The 23288-nt window shown below is 45.6% G+C and overlaps 1 protein-coding gene across 2 annotated transcripts in view; it reads right to left on the bottom strand.

Moving 5' to 3' along the window:
- Window positions 1–23288, bottom strand: part of LOC126470746 (heat shock 70 kDa protein 14-like) — a 198284-nt gene that overhangs the window by 94798 nt on the left and 80198 nt on the right. For both annotated transcript variants that reach the window (XM_050098752.1, XM_050098753.1), the window contains exon 4: window positions 3345–3543. In XM_050098752.1, coding sequence (XP_049954709.1) covers window positions 3345–3543 — 199 coding nt within the window. The remainder of the gene's footprint in view (window positions 1–3344; window positions 3544–23288) is intronic.

Below are 23288 nucleotides of genomic sequence, written 5' to 3'. Positions count from 1 at the left end.
GATGACCATCCAGGTATTGTCTTCTGTCGGGGTGCACAGAAGGAACAGGGAATCGCCAAAATCAGCTGCTCAAATAATGGTTGTAGTTGTATTCTGGACTGCCTCATCAATATCTCCATGCAGTGGGGAGCCAAGGGCAACAAAAGAGGCAAAAGCATCCCAGTCAACACGGCTGAGAGTCCATCTGGGCAGGCGTCCATAGGAGTGACGCTTTCTTTCACATCACTTCGGTATAATGTCACCCTGACCTTTTCAGGTAATGAATCACCATCAAAGGCCAACATGAAGGCACTGGTAGCGACACTGTTGTCCTTTGGTCCCCAATGTACATGACTAACAAAGTGTGCACCCTGGCACTCCAAGTTGGTGCATAGCTCAGCATCAGATTGTAAGAGCAGGTCCCTGAACCATATTTAGACTATTATGGGGAGTGACAGTCACCGGTATGTCACCCACCTTGTTAAGAGCTAGTAGCACCCGTGATTGGGCAGAGGATACTGTTTTGATCAAAATTGACCCACTTTTCATTTTAGAAATGGCTGCCACTTCCCCAAGCTTGACTTCTATGTTCTCCACAAAGAAGAAGGGTTCTGTAGCCAAGAAGGAATCCCCATCAATCCTTGAGCAAACTAATTATTGGGGGGACAGGGGGGGGATATTTCTCTGCTTGCCACTTAGCCCTATGGAAGGAAACATTTTATGGTCATATCTCTCTGCACTTAAATAGTACTTTCCTTCCATAGAGACTGCTGGAATCATACAGCTACCGGCGGAAGATAACTTCATCCGATTCATTTGCGGCTCATCCGCCATGGTGCCACCCACTTCGAATGGGGGCTCTTGCCATGTGCGCCACCCAGCCGCAGAAAATGGCTACGTGACCAGTAATCCGTTGCTCGGAGTCCCCGTGTCCCAGTCACAATGGGCACATGCACATAAACCTTGGCATACATGGGAAGTTTTCAGCTCAGACACCAACAATACGATACCCACGTGGCCAGGGGGCTACCACTGTGCAGCTATTTGATGACCACCATGACAGGATGGCCACCATGCTGGAGCTTACACTGCATTGGGTGACCTTCCCTGCATGGTAAACATTTCTGGAGAATCTGAAAACTGATGGCAGGTCAAACCTAACAACGGGGACTATGTCTTTACTTAATGAAAAGTTGTAGAAAACAAAAAAAAGCGGAAACTCTAATCCCAGTCACAAACGAGATCTGAGCTGGGTCTGCATCAAGAAAACCATACAATGGAGAGGCAGAGGGAGAAAGGGACAGTGGAAGTATAAGCTTGCAGGACAGAAACGAAGTAATGCTGCAAAGCATGGGGCCCCATGGTAGCCAAGCAGGTAGGTACTGACACGAGAGTTGTGAGCCCTCAGGGGCTAAATGAGTAATATTGTCATTGAACCTTGGTGGGTCCTTCCCCACATCTCACTACATCCCATCACACAAACTCAACCAGCATGTTTCTGACAAGGTTTGTGAATTTCTCCAATTAATCAATATTCTCCTTCCCAGATGTAAATAGTTGCTCAGATAGTTTGTTATTTTATTGACACATCATGCACAACTTTTCATTCAACACCACTGATCAATGATGCGGCTGTAGCTCTGTGTTTGTTGATTCATCCATTTATTTTCACTGAATTGAAAAGTTCACATTTTTTTATTGACAGCATATATTGTATACTTACATCATATGTATTCTACTTAGTTGGCTGTCCAAGATAATTTTCAGATAAGATATTTAGTACAATTTCACTTGAACCGCCATCCCTGCCACCTGTGTCATGCATGGCTGGCTAACAGGAACCTCTCCTATGGCTAAAACATGATCAGGTAATTTATCAGAAATATTTTTCCACAAATCTTCCGTAGCATTCCATGCCATCTCAACTGATGTAGTGTGTCACCAATAGATAGTTTTAGTAAGAAATTTTGGCCCACCTTTAAGGCTTAACTTTACCCAAATTATCTATTGTTGACTGCATTTATCTCATTACACAAAAAGAGACTTGTCACATATATATTCCAGTCAGAATTTAAGATTTTGTTTCTAGTTTTACCCAATTTTCTGTTCCACTTGCTACACAAGCAATGCTGTTTAAGCAAGTCACAGTAATTCAGTGATCTTGCCTTGAATACTTGTCCAGTTACCTAATATTCAGTTTTCATTTTCACAGTTGACTTATATGGCTATTTGATCTCCTCAATATGAAATACATGTGAAGTGATCATGGCTCTTTGGTGTTCAACATCTAAAGGTAAACAGGCTTACAAAGTAATATATCTAAAAAAAAAAAAAAGGATGCAAACTGTTCATATTGCGCTATTGAAGGAAATCCTTTCTGCGGGTACTGCATGCCTAACCAATTCAGGGAGGCACTTTAAAATTCTACATCCAATACAGATTAAGTCAAGGAATCTGCACCCAAGATCACCAAAAAATCAATGGAGCCTCTAGTTTAAATCCACCTGGCTCCAAACCAAGGATTCCAATCAATACTGGGCATGAATGAACAAATTGTGAACTGTGATTCCATTGGACGAGTGACAGTAACCCTGTTCACCACCAAAAGGAACTAAGATGATGACAAGCATTACTTACAACCAGCTGTAACCATTGCACTAAACAGATGGCTGCAGAGCTGCTTCTGTATCTCAGACGAGACCTTCCCACAGTAAACATATGGGATATCCAAAGGACTTCCTTTATGATCTGATTGTTATTTCCCCGAGGAGATCCATCATCTGCGTTAAATTGGAAACCTAATAATGAGCAATCTGACCGTAGTCTAGATCATGCAGGATCATTGACCCCAGGGTCAAAAGATAAAGCAACTGATGTGGGCTCATGTAACGACAGTAAACATGTCTTTCTCATATACACTTCACTATAAAATAATATTTTACTGCTATTTGTGCAGATTTCCTCAACAAACTGAACCACTGACATATTAACATAAAAGTTTCATCTGTTAATAAGAAATTAATAATTTATTTGGAGAAATGTAACCCACAAAACACAGCACTGAAATGTATCACTGTGGAATGTTTATCAGCTCTATTGATGAAAACATCAGCCTATGTGCACATGCTATGCAGTGTTTTGGGGCCAAAGCCCTCAGAGTAAAGTCTAAGGAGAAAACATGCATTCCTCCAATCTTATGTAGGCTAGTCAATAGTGGAAACAACAATTTCAATAATGAGCAGCATATTCGCCCTAAAATATATGTTAACAATGTTGAACACCTCATTTAGTAGCTAAAGATCATGCAGATTGTTTCATAACTTATCACGAACACCAAGAATAACATACTGCATTACAGCACTCACCCTCTCTCATCTGGGGACTCAACACCATAGCCTTGAGCAAGCAAGGCTGCTATAGGTTCACTAATTACTTGCAGAACATCGAATCCTGCATCTTCCGCTGCATGTGCCAGTGCCCGACGACTACACTTCGAAAAATTTAAGGGGACACACAGGATTGTGCGCAGATCTGTATCTGGAGGTACACATGTGGAAGCAAAGCCTGAAACAAATAACAAAAAATAAAGAAATGCTTTACATTACTACCAAACCACAAGCTTCATATTTGTATACAAACACTATATTTATTGTTGATTGACAGCTAGCTGGCTGGTCGTCAGTAGAGTCAATGCCTACAGCTTATTCTTTTCCATCAAATAACTTGAAACACTTAAAAAACTCACAGTACAAATATGATGCAGCACTGGAAAACTTGTTAAATTGACATGCGACCCCATTAAAAGCAGGATCTTGCATTCGCAACATAAGTATTCCTGTAAATTGCTTTGTTCTACCACCAAATTCCTCGAAAGTTACAGAATCAGAAAAGCTACCCATAGATTAGTTCGGTACCTGCATCAAAAATTTGTAATTCATTTTTTTTAGGGGCAGGAACATTTTGTGAATGGGCCAAAGAGTTTTGTTACTGCAAAGTATTGATTCCACTGTGAGAGTACTTATTAGTTACATGTTCAAAAGGAAAACTCTAATAGTTTAATCATTTTGTGTAATAGGACAGTGTGAAAAAATGAGTGAAAAGTCACCGAGACCAAATCATTCTCTCTATTTCAGCAATCATATTCCCACTTGACAGCTTCTACAAGCAAAACATGTCAAAGCACTACACCAAAGGAAGTCAGCATTTAGAAGATAGAAGTATGTCTGTGATAATACAGGATGGATGTATTTAACCATTGCACTACCTGATAAAATCTGTAGCCACTCTTTGGTGGCTATGTCTTTTTATCCTGCACAAAAAATGTGTATAAAATTTTAAAGCCCAAAACTTCTTCAAATTGGCTGCCTTGTCAGGATCCAATTCTGTACAGATTGCTCGCAAAGATAGCAACCAAAGTAAGATTGTAATTTTGACATGTTACATATACACTGTCCAGTCACATTAATGTGACCATCAGTCGAAAGCCTGAATAACCATCTTTTGCTGCATAGACCACTGCGAGACATGCAGGAATAGTGATAGTGAAGTTCTGGAGGGTAACGACACGGATATGGAGCCATGCAGACTCCAGTGCCATGGCCAGAATGTGACAGGTTTCTCTTGAGAATCCACCGCGAGAACAGCTCGATCGAGGTGGTCCCACAGATTATCAACCGGGTTTAAATCCAGAGGGTCTGGTGGCCAGGAGCGTACAGTAAATTCATCCTGGTGCTCTTCATACCACACACACACACACACACACACACACACACACACACACACACACACACTGTGAGCTCTGTGACACATTACATTGTCCTGCTGGTAAATGCCATTGTGTGAAGGAAAAAACGAACTGCATGTATGAGTGAACATGGTAACCAAGGCTAGATGCATACTTATATCAATCATCTGTGCCTTTCAGAATGACAAAATAACTCGGGTAATGCCTTGAATATATTCCCCAGACCATAAAGCTCCCTCCTCCAGCCTGGACCCCTTTGCTTTCAGATGATTCACACTGTGCACACCAATGGCCAGCTGTCCAATGGAGCATAAAACGTGATTCATCTGAAAAGGCAACCTGTCACCACTCAGTGGACACCCAGCTGCAGTGCTGGCGAGCTAATTCCAGTCTTTGTTGCCGATGAACACCAGTTAGCAAGAGTGCACAAACCAGGCACCTGCTGCAGAGAACCATACACAGCAATGTTTGCTGAACGGTCATTGAGGAGACATTTTTGGTAGCCATGGGTTTATCTGGGCAGTCTGATGCTCACCCATACATATCTACACAGCTGCATTATAGCTACCGTTGTGCTGGTTTTGTATAGCACCTATTTTACCATGCACGGTATACTTTAAACACAATGGCACACAAACAGTTTCATAACTTAGCTGTTTTGGAAATTCTTCCACCCTTGGCCTGAAAGTCAATGATCATGTCCTTCTGGAAGTCAGATAAACCGCTCTGTTTCCACATTATAACGACTGCAATGTTTTCCATGTTCCCCAACACACTTTATATACCCTCCCCTGCTGGCGCTGCCACCTGCTGTTTGTGAGTGGTTATTCATGCTGATTCCAAACATAGGCAGTGGTCACACTGTTGTTACTGGATTGTGCATAACACCTTTGTCAGTCTCTGGATTAATTACAACAGAGATATGTTGCAATTTTTTCCAGCTAGTGTGTTGAACAACAGAATCATTTTAAGTAATTACTACTCACAATCTAACAATGCGGGTATAGTATTAAGAATGGAGTGTCGAATGATACAATTTATACTCTGAGGAATATCTCCTATGATGCCCAAATGGATCATTAAGTAGTTAAGATCCTACTGTCAGTTTATAAACTAGTTGTATTATAAGAAAAACATGAAACAGACAGTATTAATACATAACTGACAAACAAAGAATCATAATAATATGAGTAAATATACTGCTACAGATTTCTGAAAACAACTATCAGACAACATATATAAGTGCCTGAAGGTCAGTGCTCTTAGTATCTTTTCTTAATAATGTCTGTAGCTTCTGTCTGTAGTTTTTATGCTTACACTAGCAATTAGTGAATAATGGAAATCCAGTCAACCATGTTTTCAGACAAAGATAAAGAAAAGAAGGAAAAATAATGTCTAAGGTAGGGTGGACAGTGATCAGTGATGTCTGAGTAAGCTGTATTGCCTACTCAAGTTGTGTACACACACACACACACACACACACACACACACACACACACACACACACACACACACAAGTTACAACTCTTACAACACTAGACAGTATAAAATGTAATTACAATTTTTCTACTTTGGAGCAAAGCAGTTTGATACATTTCTTAGAGTAGCTTAATACATTTCATCAAGAAACAAATTTGCTAACTGAAAACCAAGTTTGCACTACTTTCTAACAAAAGAACAATCTCTGTGAATTTAGTTTAGTAGCGGCATTGGTGAGCTCTACTGTAAAGAATGGAAAGTTTAAAAAGTCATCACCCCTCTGTGTCATAAAAGGTGAAGTATTAGTTTATTTGGCCAAAGATGGTGTCAACAACCATTCCATGGTACACTTGGATGTATACAACTAAAATGAATTTGGGGGACCACAGGAAACCTAAGTCAGGCTGGCTGGACTGGGATCCAAACAACTTTCCTCCAAAATACAAGAACAGCATTCTTGATCACTAACCACCACATTCCATCAGTGAAGCCTAAAGAAGTCTACACACACTTTTGGTAAAACTCCATCTTATTCTTTACACTCCCTATACAGTTTTTGATGTACAAATCTAAAACCACTCCTGATCATAACTGTTTGTTGAACAGATAAATTATGCTTGAATTCAGTAAGTTCCCAAGATAATTATTTGATTCATTACTGTACTCATACTTAAAAAGACAGATTCATCTCAGATATTTAACCAGAGTTATGTCAGTAACAAGCATTTCACAGCAAGTCACATAACAACTGCAAAGCTAAGCAATAATCTGAAGGTCCCATCATGATCATAGTCCATGGTGGGCTTCAGTTTATTAGTAAAATATTGGAAAACTGTGGTATCCTTACAAATTTACTATGGAATATTCCTCAACCATCTGGGGTGAGTGACTGAAGCTCTGATAAAGTCAGAGGCTACACATGTGATCTGGCAGACATTGTGAGAAATATGTCAACAAATTGATGAAAATGAATATTGGAAACTTTAAGTGGTTCATCCCGCAGTTCTCCACATTTCTTCCCATAAATGTGTATTACGTAAATTTAAATAAATTCAACAGAAATGGCACGAGGTACAGAAATTAAACTATTACAGCATGTGAATGAGCGGATAGGTATTCGCAGACAAACTGTGAGAGCCACACTGCACCTGTGGTCATACAGCTCAGGGAGTAGAAGTATTGACTACGAAAGGCATAGGTTCAAGTCTGAGATTCAGTCAAGTGAAAAGTTTTATTCTGAAGGAAAATTTCATTACATGTACACTCCAATGTAAAGTGAAAGATTCATTTTTATTAAACACATGTAATCATATCAGCCATTTCAAATGGAAAAAAAAGTAGCAAAAGCAATTATTACTTCTTGTTCATTCTTACGACACAAACCCAGGCCCGAGGACTGCATGGGTAGCAGAGGCCAGCAGATTGCACAGTTACAACAAGAGTGATGGAAGGTCAGGACAGAGGGACTGGTCCCCCACCTCCACAGGCACACACACTGTGATCCTCTCAACCATCCTCCAGTGAGAAGGGACACGAGGCACAGGTGGCGGTCATCTTAGTTCCAGCCTGAGCATCGGAAGTGACGACAGGGTGCCAAATGCGACTGTGGTCACAGCCAGAGCTGTTTCGTGTTGGTGGGTCAGACAGTCATGTCTGGCCTTAACATCAAGCCACTGATGCTCTCTGTCACCAATGATGACCCCTTGGGTCCATCCCAGACACCAACTGCATATGCATGCCCAGACAGACATTCCACCCACAGGCAGGCCTATAGGCAGGTTTGGCACACAGCACAAGATGCAGGAGGTCTAATGGTGTACAATACCAACTCAAATGCAGTATTTCAGCCAGATGATGTCTGCAAGGTCTTCAGCAGCTGTGTTTTAAATGTATGGACCATCTGCTCAATCTCCCCATTAGGAGCACGGTGAAACAGGGTGGTGATCGCATTACAGCCACAGACAGCCTAAAGTTGCATCTACGTAAATGGGGGCTAATTTTCCAACACCAGGGAACAAGTGGCACTCCCTCAAGGTAGAATACCATCATGAGGTCATAAGTGGTAAAAATGGTGGTAATGAACAGCATCCATGCCACGTAAGGGAAGTTTTGAGAGGGTGGCCACCACCAAAAGCCACATAACAACCTGAAATGTCACGGTAAAATCAACGAGGACCTTCTCCGACAAGTTATCAGGATGGGGCCACGACGAGGAACCTTGACCGTGGGGCAAGTGATTGAGAGATCAGGCATGACACGAGCCGTATGCGCATTCAATGTCTGCATTGATGTTGGGCCAGTACACGTGCTGTGGGGCTAGTGCCTCCATACATGTCCTGCACCAATGACAAGCACAAAGGAGCTGGAGGATGCGGGGACAGAGTGAGGATAGAATGATGGTCAGGTTTTCGAGAGTTCTCTGCAGCCATCATTAAAACATCATTTGTAGCATTGAATCAGTAGCATAACATGAAATAATTGTGAAAGGCTAGATCAGTAAGGCTCAAAACATTCTCTGGACACCTCTCCAGTACCTCAGACAAAACTTTCAACAGGACAGGATCGTGAAACAACACAGTGGATACCACAAGTGCAGTCAGAAGGAATTGAACCAGGATTTATTGTGGATGTTGGTCCAGGGGAAACAAACTGTTTCCTTGTGGTTGAACTGCACATTGGCACCAAGAGGAATTGGGGGTAGGGTGTTCACGTTGGTGAGTTGGGTGAAAGTGGATTTTAATTGATACCCAATCAAAAACAATGCCCAATTCTGCATACAATGCATCATCTTTTCCAGGCGTTTAGAACAATGCACAAACAACAAAATCAAGGCTTTGAGCTTTGCAGTCGCTCAACAGGTGTAATTTGCTGCCATACAGTCTACATTCCAGAGGTGAGAGCAACTGGCCATTCACTACTACCCGACACCTTATGGGACAAAACAACCGCTATACCATATCGGGAAGTGTCTGTCTCGAGTGTCAAGGGCAGGTCCAATGAATATAGTGTCAGTCACAATGCCACCTTGAAACTGTACTTAATGTTCTGATATGCCAATTGGCAGGTGGTCAACCACACAAATTTGACACCCTTCTTGCATAGTCGATCTAGGGGATCTGTGATTTGTGCCACCTAGGGAATAAACTTGGCACTGAACATGATTCTACCCAGAAACAACTAGCTGCTTAAGGTCAGTAGTGGCCTACATATTAGTGATTACGTCAATGTGATCACACGTGTGCACGATACTATAGTGACCTGGGGTCACTGGGGCCTCTAAGATACAGAGGCTGTGAAGTGGTGGGTTGTGGAAGCAGTGGTGCTGGCCAGGGATGGACAGGTATAGTGTATTTTGTTTTTCTTGAATTACAGCACTGGAGTGTCTGGATAAAGGAGACCATAATTAGGGTGTTTTGGGGTGCAGCAAATGCAGAGCGCATAAGATATCAGCTGTTGTTGGTGCAAAACTTGCAGAAGTGGAATCCCCTGCCTCTGTGAGAAGACTAATCACGGGGCTAGTCCGGAAGGCACCAGTCACAAGTCGGACCCCACAATGGTGGATGGGATCTAGTATCTGCAATGTCGAAGGTGACACAAAACCATAGACAAGACTCCCATAGTCTAAACGAGACTGGGCCAGTGCTTTGTACAATCGCAGGAGAATAGAGTGGTCTGCACCTCAGGTGGTATCGCACAGACATCTGAGAACATTGAGACGTAACCAGCACATCCTCTTCAGCTGGCGAAGACGAGGGAGCCGTGTCAACCGGACAATGAAGACCAGACCCAAGAAGAGACGGGTGTCCACCACCTCGAGGGATTGGCCATCGAGGAACAGGTCCGGATGAGGATGGACTATATGGCGACGGCAGAAATACGTGACGTACAATTTGGTCACCAAAAACTGAAAGCCATGGGAGAGAGCCCAAGATTGCACCCGGTAGATTGCCCCCCCTGTAGACGGCTTTCTGCAGCGCCCACGACAGAGGAAGTGACATACGTACAAAAATCGTCAACAAAGACGCGAACACTGTCGGCCCAGCAGCCACTACCAGTCCATTAATGGCGATGAAAAAAAGAAGGACGCTCAGTACAGAACTCTGTGGAACCCCATTTTCTTACCGACGGGAAGTGCTGTAGGAGGAACCAACTTGGACCCGGAAAGAGCGACATGAAAGAAAGTTATGGATAAAAATGGGCAGAGCACCACAAAGACCCCAGTCGTGAAGGGTGGTGAGGATGTGGTGGCACCAGTTGGTGCCGTAGGCTTTATGCAGGTCAAAGAAGACTGCAATGAGGTGTTGCCAATGGGCAAAAGCCGACCCGATAGCAGACTCCAGGTGGAATAAGTTATCCAATGTAGAGTGGCCACGGCAGAAACCACCTTGAGTCGATGACAAAAGGTCGCAGAATTCGAGGATCCAAAACAGCCGCCAACTCACCAGGCGTTCAACGAGCTTGCAGAGGGTGTTGGTAAGGCTAATTGGACAGTAGCTATCCAACTGAAGAGGTGGCTGCCCAGGCTTCAACACCGGAATAACAATGCTTTCCTGCCACTGGGTAGGAAATACCCCCTCACTCCACAGATGGTTGAAAAGGGTCTGTACACGACGGTGGCCAGCCACCGATAAGTGATGGAGCATTTGGTTATGTATCCAATCCGGTCCAGGAGACGTGTCAGGACGAAGGGTGAGGGTGCTGGCGAATTCCCACGCACTAAATGGGGCATTACAAGGCTCCAAGCAGCGAGAAATGAAAGACAAAGGCAGTCGTTACGAGCGCTGTTTGAGGAGGAGGAGGAGGAGGAGGAGGAGGAGGAGGAAGGGCGGATACTGAGTCGACGCAGAGGCTTGGGCAAAGTGTTGAGCGAAACACACTGCAACAAAGTACAGATGGGAAGGACAACACCATGCACAGAAATTCCTGCAACGGGACAATAGCCAAAAATTTGCCTGAGTTTTGCCCAGTCTTGTGAAGAGCAGGTGTGTGGTCCTGTGGCAGATACATACCATTACCAGCAAATCCGTTTCTGAAATTTGATTGCAGCAATTTCCAGAGTCCACTATGGGACCATCATTTGACAGGGGAGGGGGGAACCCCGAGGAAGAAGGGATGGCTGAAACAGCTGTGGCAAGAATGTCGGCAGTTAAAGTCTGTGTAGACTCATCAATACTACGGTGTGGTAGTATGGGGGGGATGGTAGCAGAAGAGAAGGCACCCCAATCAGCTGTAGAGAAGGCCCACCTGGGAGGGTGACGGAGCAAGACATACTGAAGGAAGGTCAAAACAATCGGGTAATGATCGCTGTCACATAAGTCATCGTGGACACCCCACTGAATGGAGGGAAGAAGGCTGGGACTGCAGATGATGAGGCCAATGGAAGAGAAAGTGCCGTGTGCCACACTTAAGTCTGTGGGAGTACCGGTGTTACAGAGGTCAAGCGCTGCCAGAACAGATTCAACTGTCCTGCCCAGGGCAATAGTCGGGTGACTACCCCAAAGAGGGTTGTGGGCATTGAAGTCCCCTACAAGCAGGGAGGGAGAAGGGAGTTGTTGAAGAAGGGTGGTTAGGGCAAGGGATGTGGGTGGCCTGTCAGGCAGGAGGTAGAGATTACAGATTGTGATTGGAGTGGTGAGATCGACCCTGACAGCAATTGCTTCCAGAGTGGTATGGAGGGGAACCCATTTACTAAAATTGTCTTTGCGCACCAAGGTGCAAACACCACCAGCCTGCACAGGGCCAATCTGGTTTCAACAGAAAGCATGGAACCCATGAAGGGTGGGTGAGTAAGAATTGACAAAATGGGTCTCTTGGAGAACAATACAAGCAGCAGAGTAGGAGGAAAGAAGGGGCTGCAACTCCAGGAATTACACCTGACAATAGCGGCCCCCACCGGCCGCAGATCGTGCGGCCTATGTGGAGCTGCAGATCGCCTTTCAGGGGGTGCCGGGAAGAGGAGTCCCGGGAGGGAGCTCCAGTACCATCGGCTGCCGAAGAAGGGGAGCGCTTCTCTGGCAGGGGAGGGGGATTAGCACCCAAAGGGGTGAGTGTGAGGGTGAGGGTGAGGGTGAGGGTGAGGGTGAGGGTGAGGGTGAGGGTGAGGGTGAGGGTGAGGGTGAGGGGTAATTTGGGCGCGGCTTGGAAGAGGAGGGGGTACGAAGGGGAGTGGACGTAACTGAAGCAAAAGCAGAAGTTAGAGGCACAGGATGGAGCCGGTCATACTTTCGACAAGCCTCGGTGTAGGTAAGTCGATCTAAAGTCTTGTACTCTTGAATCCGTCATTCTTTCACATACACCAGGCATGCTGGCGAGTGCGGAGGATGCTGCGCATCACAACTGATGCACACAGGCGGAGGACCACAGGCACTCCCCTCATGGAGGGGGCGCCCACAGTCACCACAGAGGTGATAACTGGTGGAGCGGGAAGACCTGTGTCCAAACCGTAAGCATTTAAGGCATCTCATCGGTGGTGGAATGTAAGGTTTTACATCACACCGATACACCACCACCTTTACCTTCTCTGGGAGGATATCCCCCTCGAAGGCCAGAAAAAAGGAGTCTCTATCAGTGTGATTATTTTTAAGGCCTCGCTGTACAATGTGGATAAATCGGACTCCTTGCCGCTCGAGGTTTGCATGGAGCTCCTTGTCAGTTTGGAGAAGAAGATCCCAGTAGAAAATGATACCCTGTACCGAGTTCAAAGATTGGTGGGGTGCGACGGAGACTGTGCTGTGGTCATAAGTCCCCTAGAACTACTTAAACCTAACTAACCTAAGGACATCACACACATCTATGCCCGAGGCAGGATTCGAACCTGTGACCGTAGCGGTCGTGCGGTTCCAGACTGTAGCGCCTTTAACCGCTCGGCCACTCCGGCCGGCCTCTGCAGACTGGGCAGGAGAAGATGTCTTTATGAGCAAAGAACCGGACTGCATTTTACTCGTGGATTCCACTTCATGATACTTATCTTCAATCACCTCAACAAAAAAACAAAGGCTTGGTCGTGGCAAAACTCTCACCACCTGTCCTGATACAAACCAGGTACCGAGGGAAAGGTTTCAACCCAAGTCGGCAAGCTTGACCTTCTTCCCATGGGGTGGCGAGGGAGGGGAAGGCCAAAGGATCAGAAGGACTATCATGTCTACTATCACTCTTAGAAATGGCCAAAGAATGGCCAGGATATTGAAGCCTTTCCCACTTCATATGCAAGGCGTCTGCCCTAGTACCACCCACCCTGACCAGGGGCTCGCCCAGTGGGCACCACCCCGCCATAGTGAGGGCCGTCTGGCACGGCAGCCATTGCTGGGAGTTCTGATGCCCCAAAGTGATGAGCATCAACTCCTTGGCATACACGAGCCGTTAACAGCTCAGGTACTAGCAGTGTGATCCCTGTGTTGTCAGGGGGCTCAGCCAGTTGGGTACTTAACAGCCCCACCACACGGACTGGCTACCATGCTGGTGACCTAGCATGAAGGGGGGCCAGGGTGCAAGGGGGAAAATGGAGGGGTGGGGAGGGGAGGGTGAGATGAGCCTCCAACATGGAAACTAGGTAGGGAGTTCATCCCCAAATGCTCACACTGACGGAAAATGTTGGAAATGGAGGTCAAACTCCAAGGGGACCAAAACGCTGAAAAGGAGATGGAAACAGCAAACTAAACAATTGCACATACCAAAACAAAGCCGGGAGGAAAGCCAAGTCGACATGAATTCCACCAAGAGGGAAAGGAGGGGCCAGGGGGAAAGGAGCAAGGACAGGAAAGGAAAGGAGAGGAACAGGGACGGTAATGCAGGTCTGGGAAAAGGAAGGAGACTGCAAATAGCTCGGAGTCCTGTGCACGCCACACACGTACCCACAAAGGGACTGTCGGCCCCCTGGATGGACATACGACGGAACTTCCAACATTGAAAACACCACATTGGGGGAGGGATATAGGGCTTCACATCACAGCAGTAGACCATCACCTTGATCTTCTCAGGTAATGTATCTCCCTCGAAGGCCAAGATGAAGGCACCGGTGGCAACCTGCTTATCCCTCGGACCCTGATGGACACGCCGAACGAAATGTACACTTCGCCGTTCTAACCTGGGTCACAGCTCATCGTCGGACTGCAAAAGAAGGTCCCTGTGAATTATGATACCCTGGACCATATTTAAGCGCTTATGGGGCACGATGATTACAGAAACATCCCCTAGCTTGTCACAACAACTGAGTAACACCCGTGACTGGGCAGAGGATGCTGTTTTGATCAAGACTGACCCAGATCTCATCTTGGACAATCCCTCAACCCCCCCCCCCCCCAAACTTCTCCTCTAAATGCTCAACAGAAAACTGAGGCTTCATTATCATGAAAGATTCCCGATCAGCTCTCAAACATATAAAGTAGCGGGGCGAATAAGAGCTGCTGCCATCCTTAACCTGATGTCCCTCCCATGGTGTGGTCAGGGAGGGGAACAATTTGGGGTCTTAATTCTGTGTGTTGAATTGAGCCTGTGAATGCTGAAAGACTACTGGTGTTTGACCACCAGTAAGAGATGATGTACTACGCTTCATCGGGTGTCATCCGCCCTGATGCCACCCACTCCAACCAGGGGGGCTCCCCACGGGTGCCATCCAGCCACAGCATAGGCCACCTGGTAGGATGGCCATTGCCAGGAGTCCCGATACCCCAGGAGGATGGGTATCTACCCCTGGCATATGAGGAGAGTTAATGGTGCAGGGATCAGCAGAGAGATCCCTGTGTGGTCAGGGGGCTACAACCAACAGGGAACATGGTGGCCCCACCGCAATTGACTGGCTATGGTGCTGGACATCAGGTGCAACCAAGCAAACAAGTCCATCATCATTGTCAGCATACAAATGATACTACACAGTTGATGGAAAAATACATACCCAGGAGGGTGACCTCGCCCAACAGTTGGAGAATGAGCAGAAGTGCAAATCCACGTCAACTAAGGATGTGATAGGTATCAGTGCACGATGGACACGATGCACCATGTAAGGGGCACTTCAGGAAAATTTTGAAAAATGGGGGTCAAACCCAACAGGGGGCCATCACAAAGGCTGAAACATGTGAGACTCCTTTTAGTCACCTCTTACGACAGGCAGGAATACCTCAGGCCTATTCTAACCCCCGGACCCGCAGGGGAGTTTTTAGACAGTGTAAGAAGGATGGACATGCAGATGCATAAACGGAACACCCATAGCCTAGTTTTGAATGGACAAGGGATCAGTACAAACGTCCGATCCCCTCCCCAGGAAGTACCACTGAGGACACACAGGACACTGAGGGACCAGGTGCAGCATGCAGCAAGGCAAGACACATGGGAGAGCCATGAAAGTTTCCCATCAAGTGCGAGCCCGAGGAATTCCATTGTTCCAGTGAACGGATGAGCAACAGGCCCAAGATGTAAAGATGGTGGAAGAAACCCAATGCGCTACTACAAATTCATACAAACGGATTTGTTAGTGGAAAATCAAAAGCCATTGTCAATGTGCCATAAGTAAGACGATTGAAACATCGCTGAAGATGCCTCTGAAGGCAATAAATCACAAAATCATTACTGAAACAGGAGCCAGAGATGCCTGGTGGGAGACAAGCCATTATAGAGTTAATGGCTATAGCAAAAAAGGATGACACTCAGGATGGAGCCCTGAGGCACTCCAATTGCCTGGTTAAAAGCATCCAACAAGGCAGAAACCACAGTTACATTCAGAACTCTGTCTTGTGAAAATTCCTGAAGGAAATGGGGCAAGCAGCCTCTGAAGCTCTTCGTATGGAGAGTATGAAGGATACCCGTCCTCCAGCAGGTGTTATAAGTTTTCTCCAAATCAAAAAACACATCCCACAGTCTGGTGCTTCTGCAGAAAACCATTCACGACATGGATTGACAAAGTCATGAGATGGTCAACTGCCGAACGGCAGGCTAGGAATCCACACTGTGCAGTAGTTAGTAACTGCGAGACTCAAGCCATCATACCAGCCGGGCATTAATCATACATTCCATCAGCTTGCAAACACAGCTGGTGAGAGAAATGGGGCAGTCGCTGGAAATCTGCTCAGATGTCATTGTATGCCTTACCCACAAGAGAAAGGTACTGCAACATCTGAATGTGAACATCGTCCAGCCCAGGATGAAGCGAGAGTGTGATCTAGCTCCCTCACAGTAAAGGTGGCAGGATTCACAATTATGAAAGGAGAAGGGTATCACCCGAGCTGTCTCCACTCATTTCAGATGGAAGACGGCAGGGCAATAGTCGGTAAAGCTCAAAATCTCCAGAAAATAGCGACCTAAGGTGTTGGAGACAGCTGTGGGGTCCAAGACGACACCATCTGCTACTGTTAGGCCGGAAATTGGGGAATGGACCTAGGTCCAAGAGAGAAAACAAGTAAATGGAATCTAGCTAGTATTTTTGCTGTCCCGAAGAAGCCGACGACACTGTGCCCCCGACTGTTTACGGCACCATTTTCACTGACGATTTTGCTCAAAATGGCTCTGAGCACTATGGGACTTAACTACTGTGGTCATCAGTCCCCTAGAACGTAGAACTACTTAAACCTAACTAACCTAAGGACATCACACACATCCATGCCCGAGGCAGGATTCGAACCTGCGACCGTAGCAGTCGCGCGGTTCCGGACTGCGCGCCTAGAACCGCTAGATCACCGCGGCCGGCGACGATTTTGCCATCAATTGTTATTCTCCATGGACTTGTCCGCTTGAGCAGTGTCTTCAGCACTGTCTCGATCTTATTTACTCATGGAACATCGACAATGGCTTTCAGTTTTCCACTGACAAAACAGTTTGTATGAATTTCTGGTGGCACAACGAGTTTCTTCCACCATCTTTATATCTTGGGCCTGTTGCTCTTCCGTTCGTTGAAACTATGAAATTACTAGGACTTGTGCTCCATTGGAAACTTTCTTGGTCCTCCCATGTGTCTTACCTGACTGCCTGCTGTACCCTGTCCCTCAGTATACTGTGTGTTCTCTGTGGTACTTACTGGGGAACGGATTGGACCACCCTCCTCTGCTTGTACCGGTCCCTTGTCCATTTCAAACTAGACTATGGGTCTTTTGTTTGCGCATCTGCACGTCCGTCCATCTTATGCTGTCTGAGTACAATCCATCACTGTGGCATCCATTTGGCCACTGGCGCCTTTTACACTATCCTGGTTGAGAGTCTTTATGCTGAAACTGCCAAACTACCACTGTCATTCCGACATCATGTTCTTCTCAGCTGATATGCATGCTGTTTGTCTGCCATACCTGGCCACTCATCCTATAACTCCTCCAATAACTCCTTTGACCACCTGCATGGGGCATGCCCCTCTTCTCTAATACCTCCTGGAGTTTGCTTTCGGCTAATGCACAGCAGCTTAACTTCATGCTACCTGCTACTTTTTCTTTGGGTGTGAACCCTTCACCACCTTAGCTTCGTGCAGTGGTCTGTGTTCACCTTTTACTTCATTGGATTCCTAAGGACTTGCTCTGTCCCCATAAGTTTCTTGATATTCGCACGGAACTTCATGGTAGTACCTTGGTGTACACTGATGGCTCTCTGACTGACCACGATATTGGGTATGCCTTCATCACTGGCACTAAACATTTTTGATATCAGCTTTCAGAACACTACTCAGTATTTACAACAGAGCTGGCCCTATATATATATTAAATATGTCTGCTTGTGTCTGTATATGTGTGGATGTATATGCGTGTGTGTGTGAGTGTATACCTGTCCTTTTTTCCCCCTAAGGTAAGTCTTTCCGCTCCCGGGATTGGAATGACTCCTTACCCTCTCCCTCAAAACCCACATCCTTTCGTCTTTCCCTCTCCTTCCCTCTTTCCTGATGAGGCAACAGTTTGTTGCAAAAGCTTGAATTTTATGTGTATGTTTGTGTTTGTTTGTGTGTCTATCGACCTGCCAGCGCTTTCGTTTGGTAAGTCACATCATCTTTTAGGGCACAAAACTGCTACAGTCATAAGCACCCATTCTGTGGCTTAGTGAAGGGTAAAAAAACCGTATGTCAAATCAGCAGCAATGGGAGCAAAACTCAAGTAGGAGGGAAACTAAAAACGGAAGGAAATCTTAGAAAATTGCTATTGACGGGAGTTGTTTTCTCCAAAAGAAAGCTTCAAATGACCGATGTCTTCTCACTAACACTGATAAACTCAAGGATGCGATAAGGTGAGCGTGCATCATAAGTGAAAGGTGTCTCACCGTCCACAATTGAGAGCAGTGGGGACAAAATGGGGGATGATCGCCACTTAAAAGATGTCAGTGGCTAAAAAGACAGTGCCCAATCTGGAGTCTAGTTAAAATTACCTCCTCCCAACAGCAAGGCTGGGAGGAAGAGGTCCAAGCGCAGGGAATAGGTTTTATGTCCCGTAATTTATTATCCTGAAGTGCAGACCAATGTGTGTGCCATAAAAGAGCAACACGATGACACAAAATGCTCTGTAGATCGGCAAAGGGAACCGTGTGAACAGTGGGCCGAGGAAGAGAGACAGCAGCCTTTGCCAATATATTGGCTGCCTCATTTCCGCAGATACCAACATGCACTGGGAGCCAGAGAAATGCCACAGTGAGAGGATGGGGGGTGGACAATCACCCTCATGGGCATCCCTGCCACAGGTAACGCATTTGGCCACATTGGAACACGACTGGGTGGTATGATTAAACCTCTGACACCTATAGCAACATGTAGGGTTGGGGATGTACGGGTGAAGTGAAATTACCTCATATCCCATTTTAATGTTCGATGGAAGTTGAACTCTGTCAAACATCAAGAAGAGAGTGTGGGTTGGTACCAATTCCTTTTCAACTCTTTTCATTACTCGATATACTACCATTACTCCCTGATCAGACAGGTAATTTTGAATGTCCTCATTTGATAATCCGTCAAGTGATCGGGTATAAACCACCCCACGCGATGAGTTTAATCTATGGTGTGCTTCCACCCGGACAGGAAAGGTGTGTAGCAGTGTAGTTCGAAGCAATTTGTGTGCTTGGAGGGCACTGTCTGTTTCTAACCACAAGGTCCCAATTGCATAACTGGGAACAAGACTTTACAGGACACCTTTCTGAAAAATGAAAGGGTTTACTGTTGAGAAGTCTTGACCTTCACAAGATCAAGAAACAACTAGGAACTTTCTCAGTGAGGGAAGAGTTTTCTGTGGCTGAGACTCACTAGCTTTCTTTTGTAGAAGTAGAAGAAACCATTGCAAAGTATCACCCACGATTACTGGCGTCTCTGATGGCGCAGTCCTTCCAAGTGGGGGCCCTCTCTGAGGGCACTCCCACCTTAGGTTATTGTCCACACCTCAGATCACACCTTCCGAAGAACTGACAGAGGGTCCAATGGGCATGTTCGGAAGGTACCAGCTCAGCTAATCGCCCCTCCCTGGGCCTGACCTTTACCAGGGGGTACGTACATGTCCTACTTGTCTACCCGGGATGGGGAATTACGCATTACCCCATCACTGGCTACACGTGAGAACACATTGGTCGGCCTTCAGACACCCACAGGGAAGAAAGAAACAGGAAGGGAGGAACAAAGAAAAAGGATAGAAGAGAAGAATTCTCAATAGCCCAAGTGGAGAAGAAGATAAAGAGGAGAATCATGGAAAAGAAAAAGGACAAAGTAGGGACAGAGACTTTCCATTATAGAGATGAAAGAAGAGAAACCACGTCATAGAATTACAAGCGTCCGTCTCCAGATGTAAATGCGAAACATACTTCCAAAGAGAGGGAGAAGGGGAAGAGGAAGGGAAGGGGCGGGGTGGGGGGAGGATGCAGAAAGGGAAAGTATGCAGCCCAGAAAGGAAAAAGCTACACTAGCTCAGGGTCCCGTGCTTGCCACACACACATCCACGAAACAGTTGTGGACCCCCTGGGTGGGTCAGAGCCTCTCGCGTGCTGCACACCATCCATCCCTTAGTGCAGTGGGTCCAGGAACGCTTTCACTTCCTCACTTTTGATGGGGCCACTGTGATGTTTATGCAGGTTTCTGGTCACGTCAGTCTGATGGGAAATGAGGCTGCTGTTACTGCTGCCAAGGCTCCAGTCCTCCTATCTTGACTAGCTAGTTCTTCCATTCCTTCTGATGATCTCCTTATTGCCATCTGTCAGCAAGTCGTGTCACTTTGGTAAGACCATTGGTCTTCCCTTCATGCGAACAAGATCCGGGGAATTAAAACTGCTTGGCCGACCTCCTCTTGGTCATCTCACCATGATAAGATCATTTTAGCTAGGTTGCGTGTTGGGCATTGTCTTTTTAACCATCACCATTTGTTAAGTGGAATCCCTCACCACTGTATGCTCATTGTCATCAAACTTTTATGGTTCGCCATTTCCAGATGGAATGTCCCTATTTTTTAACCACCTATGTTCTACTGTATGTTTGCTGTCTGAATTATCGGCCATTTTAGTGAGCAGCGAGAGAGCCGTCAACCGTGTTTTACTTTTTATCCTTTGTAGCAGTATGGCGAAGGACATTTAATCTTTAGTTCAGGACCTCCATATTTTATGGCTGTTTCTCCAAGGGAATGGCTGTCCATCAATTGGGCTTGTAGTCGCATTTAACTCCTTTTTCCTCTTCTGAGATGTGCGTGTATGACAGTTGTTTTAGCACCTTAAAACAAAACAAAACAATCATTATTACTCATCATTGTGATCTAATTGCGTAAGGCACTTAATGCACACTTTGCTGATCCTTCCTTCATTGCTTTCTTAGATTTAGTGCCCTCTATTGGCGGTGATGTCAGCATCTGCAGCGGAGCATCACAGTTCCCTTAAATGGCTTAACATGTCCAACGCGAACAATGAGGGGGTCTCTGTTGGTAATTACAACGTTACATTAATGAGTGAATTCATTTTTATGATCTGCTATGGTCCGTGGTGTTGTCAGGAATTTCTATGCTTTGTCCTTAGGTGAGCAGGGATTCGTCACTAAGACCCACTGGCCAACTCCAAACTGCAGTAATTGGCCAATATGTCATCCTGCTTGCTCTTGACGCTCGAGTGCTTCTGTGTTTGCTTTCTTTAACTTCTTACAAACATCATGTAACGTCTTTGCAAACTTCGTAACTGATTCCCAGTTTTTCCAATTTTAGGCTTAATCACCTCAAAAAGAGAAGGCAGGTTTGTACCATATATTACCTCACATGGTGATAGACCAACACTACACTGGACATCAGAATTGTAAGCTGACACGACATATGGAAGGTAAATGTACCAATCATTGTGATGGAAGTTCACAACAACTACTCAACATCTTACCAACGGTACAGTGAATGTATTCTGTTTTCCTGATAGACTGAGGGAGCCAAGGGCTAGTCCTCAGCTTGTGAGTGCTTAGTAAATGACATAGGTGCTTAATCATACTGGATATAAAATTAGTGCCCTAACATCGAAATAAGTGTCCAAGGAATAGAAAAGCAACTGGAATCACTTGACAGAGGAAAGTCCACTGGACCTGATGGGATACCAATTCGATTCTACACAGAGTACGCGAAAGAACTTGCCCCCCTTCTAACAGCCATGTACCGCAAGTCTCTAGAGGAATGGAAGGTTCCAAATGACTGGAAAAGAGCACAGGTAGTCCCAGACTTCAAGAAGGGTCGTCGAGCAGATGCGCAAAACTAGAGACCTATATATCTGACGTCGATCTGCTGTAGAATTTTAGAACATGTTTTTTGCTCGCGTATCATGTCGGTTTTGGAAACCCAGAATCTACTCTGTAGGAATCAACATGGAATCCGGAAACAGCGATTGTGTGAGACCCAACTCGCTTTATTTGTTCATGAGACCCAGAAAATATTAGACACAGGCTCCCAGGTAGATGCTATTTTCCTTGACTTCCGGAAGGCGTTTGATACAGTTCCGCACTGTCGCCTGATAAACAAAGTAAGAGCCTACGGAATATCAGACCAGCTGTGTGGCTGGATTGAAGAGTTTTTAGCAAACAGAACACAGCATGCTGTTATCAATGGAGAGACGTCTACAGACGTTAAAGTAACCTCTGGCATACCACAGGGGAGTGTTATGGGACCACTGCTTTTCACAATATATATAAATGACCTAGTAGATAGTGTCGGAAGTTCCATGCGGCTTTTCGCAGATGATGCTGTAGTATACAGAGAAGTTGCAGCATTAGAAAATTGTAGCGAAATTCAGGAAGATCTGCAGCGGATAGGCACTTGGTGCAGGGAGTGGCAACATAGACAAATGTAATGTATTGCGAATACATAGAAAGAAGGATGCTTTGTTGTATGATTATATGATAGCGGAACAAACACCGGTAGCAGTTACTTCTGTAACATATCTGGGAGTATGCGTGCTGAACGATTTGAAGTGGAATGATCATATAAAATTAATTGTTGGAAAGGCGGGTACCAGGTTGAGATTCATTGGGAGAGTCCTTCGAAAATGTAGCCCATCGACAAAGGAGGTGGCTTACAAAACACTCGTTCAACCTATACTTGAGTATTGCTCATCAGTGTGGGATCCGTACCAGATCGGGTTGACGGAGGAGATAGAGAAGATCCAAAGAAGAGTGGCGCATTTCGTCACAGGGTTATTTGGTAACCGTGATAGTGTTACGCAGACATTTTGCAAACTCAAGTGGCAGACTCTGCAAGAGAGGTGCTCTGCATCGCGGTGTAGCTTGCTCGCCAGGTTTCGAGAGGGTGCATTTCTGGATGAGGTATCGAATATATTGCTTCCCCCTACTTATACCTCCTGCGGAGATCACGAATGTAAAATTAGAGAGATTCGAGTGCGCACAGAGGCTTTCAGACAGTCGTTCTTCCCGCGAACCATACACGACTGGAACAGAAAAGGGAGGTAATGACAGTGGCATGTAAAGTGCCCTCCGCCACACACTGTTGGGTGGTTTGCGGAGTATAAATGTAGATGTAGATCTGTAATTATTGTATCAGGAACACTAAACTTCAGCAACCAGCTTTTCACCATTGTCTTTGCCACTGCACTTGCTTTAAAATGCATACTGCAACAGTTATGAGCTTTCTTCATCTTTGATACTATGAAACATGCTTTCCATATTTTGGGATGAGGTAGAATGGAC

The sequence above is a fragment of the Schistocerca serialis genome, chromosome 3, assembly GCF_023864345.2.
Source record: "Schistocerca serialis cubense isolate TAMUIC-IGC-003099 chromosome 3, iqSchSeri2.2, whole genome shotgun sequence".
Lineage (NCBI taxonomy): Eukaryota > Metazoa > Arthropoda > Insecta > Orthoptera > Acrididae > Schistocerca > Schistocerca serialis.
The sequence above is the reverse complement of the archived record's forward strand: the minus strand, read 5'-3'. Positions and strand labels throughout refer to the sequence as shown.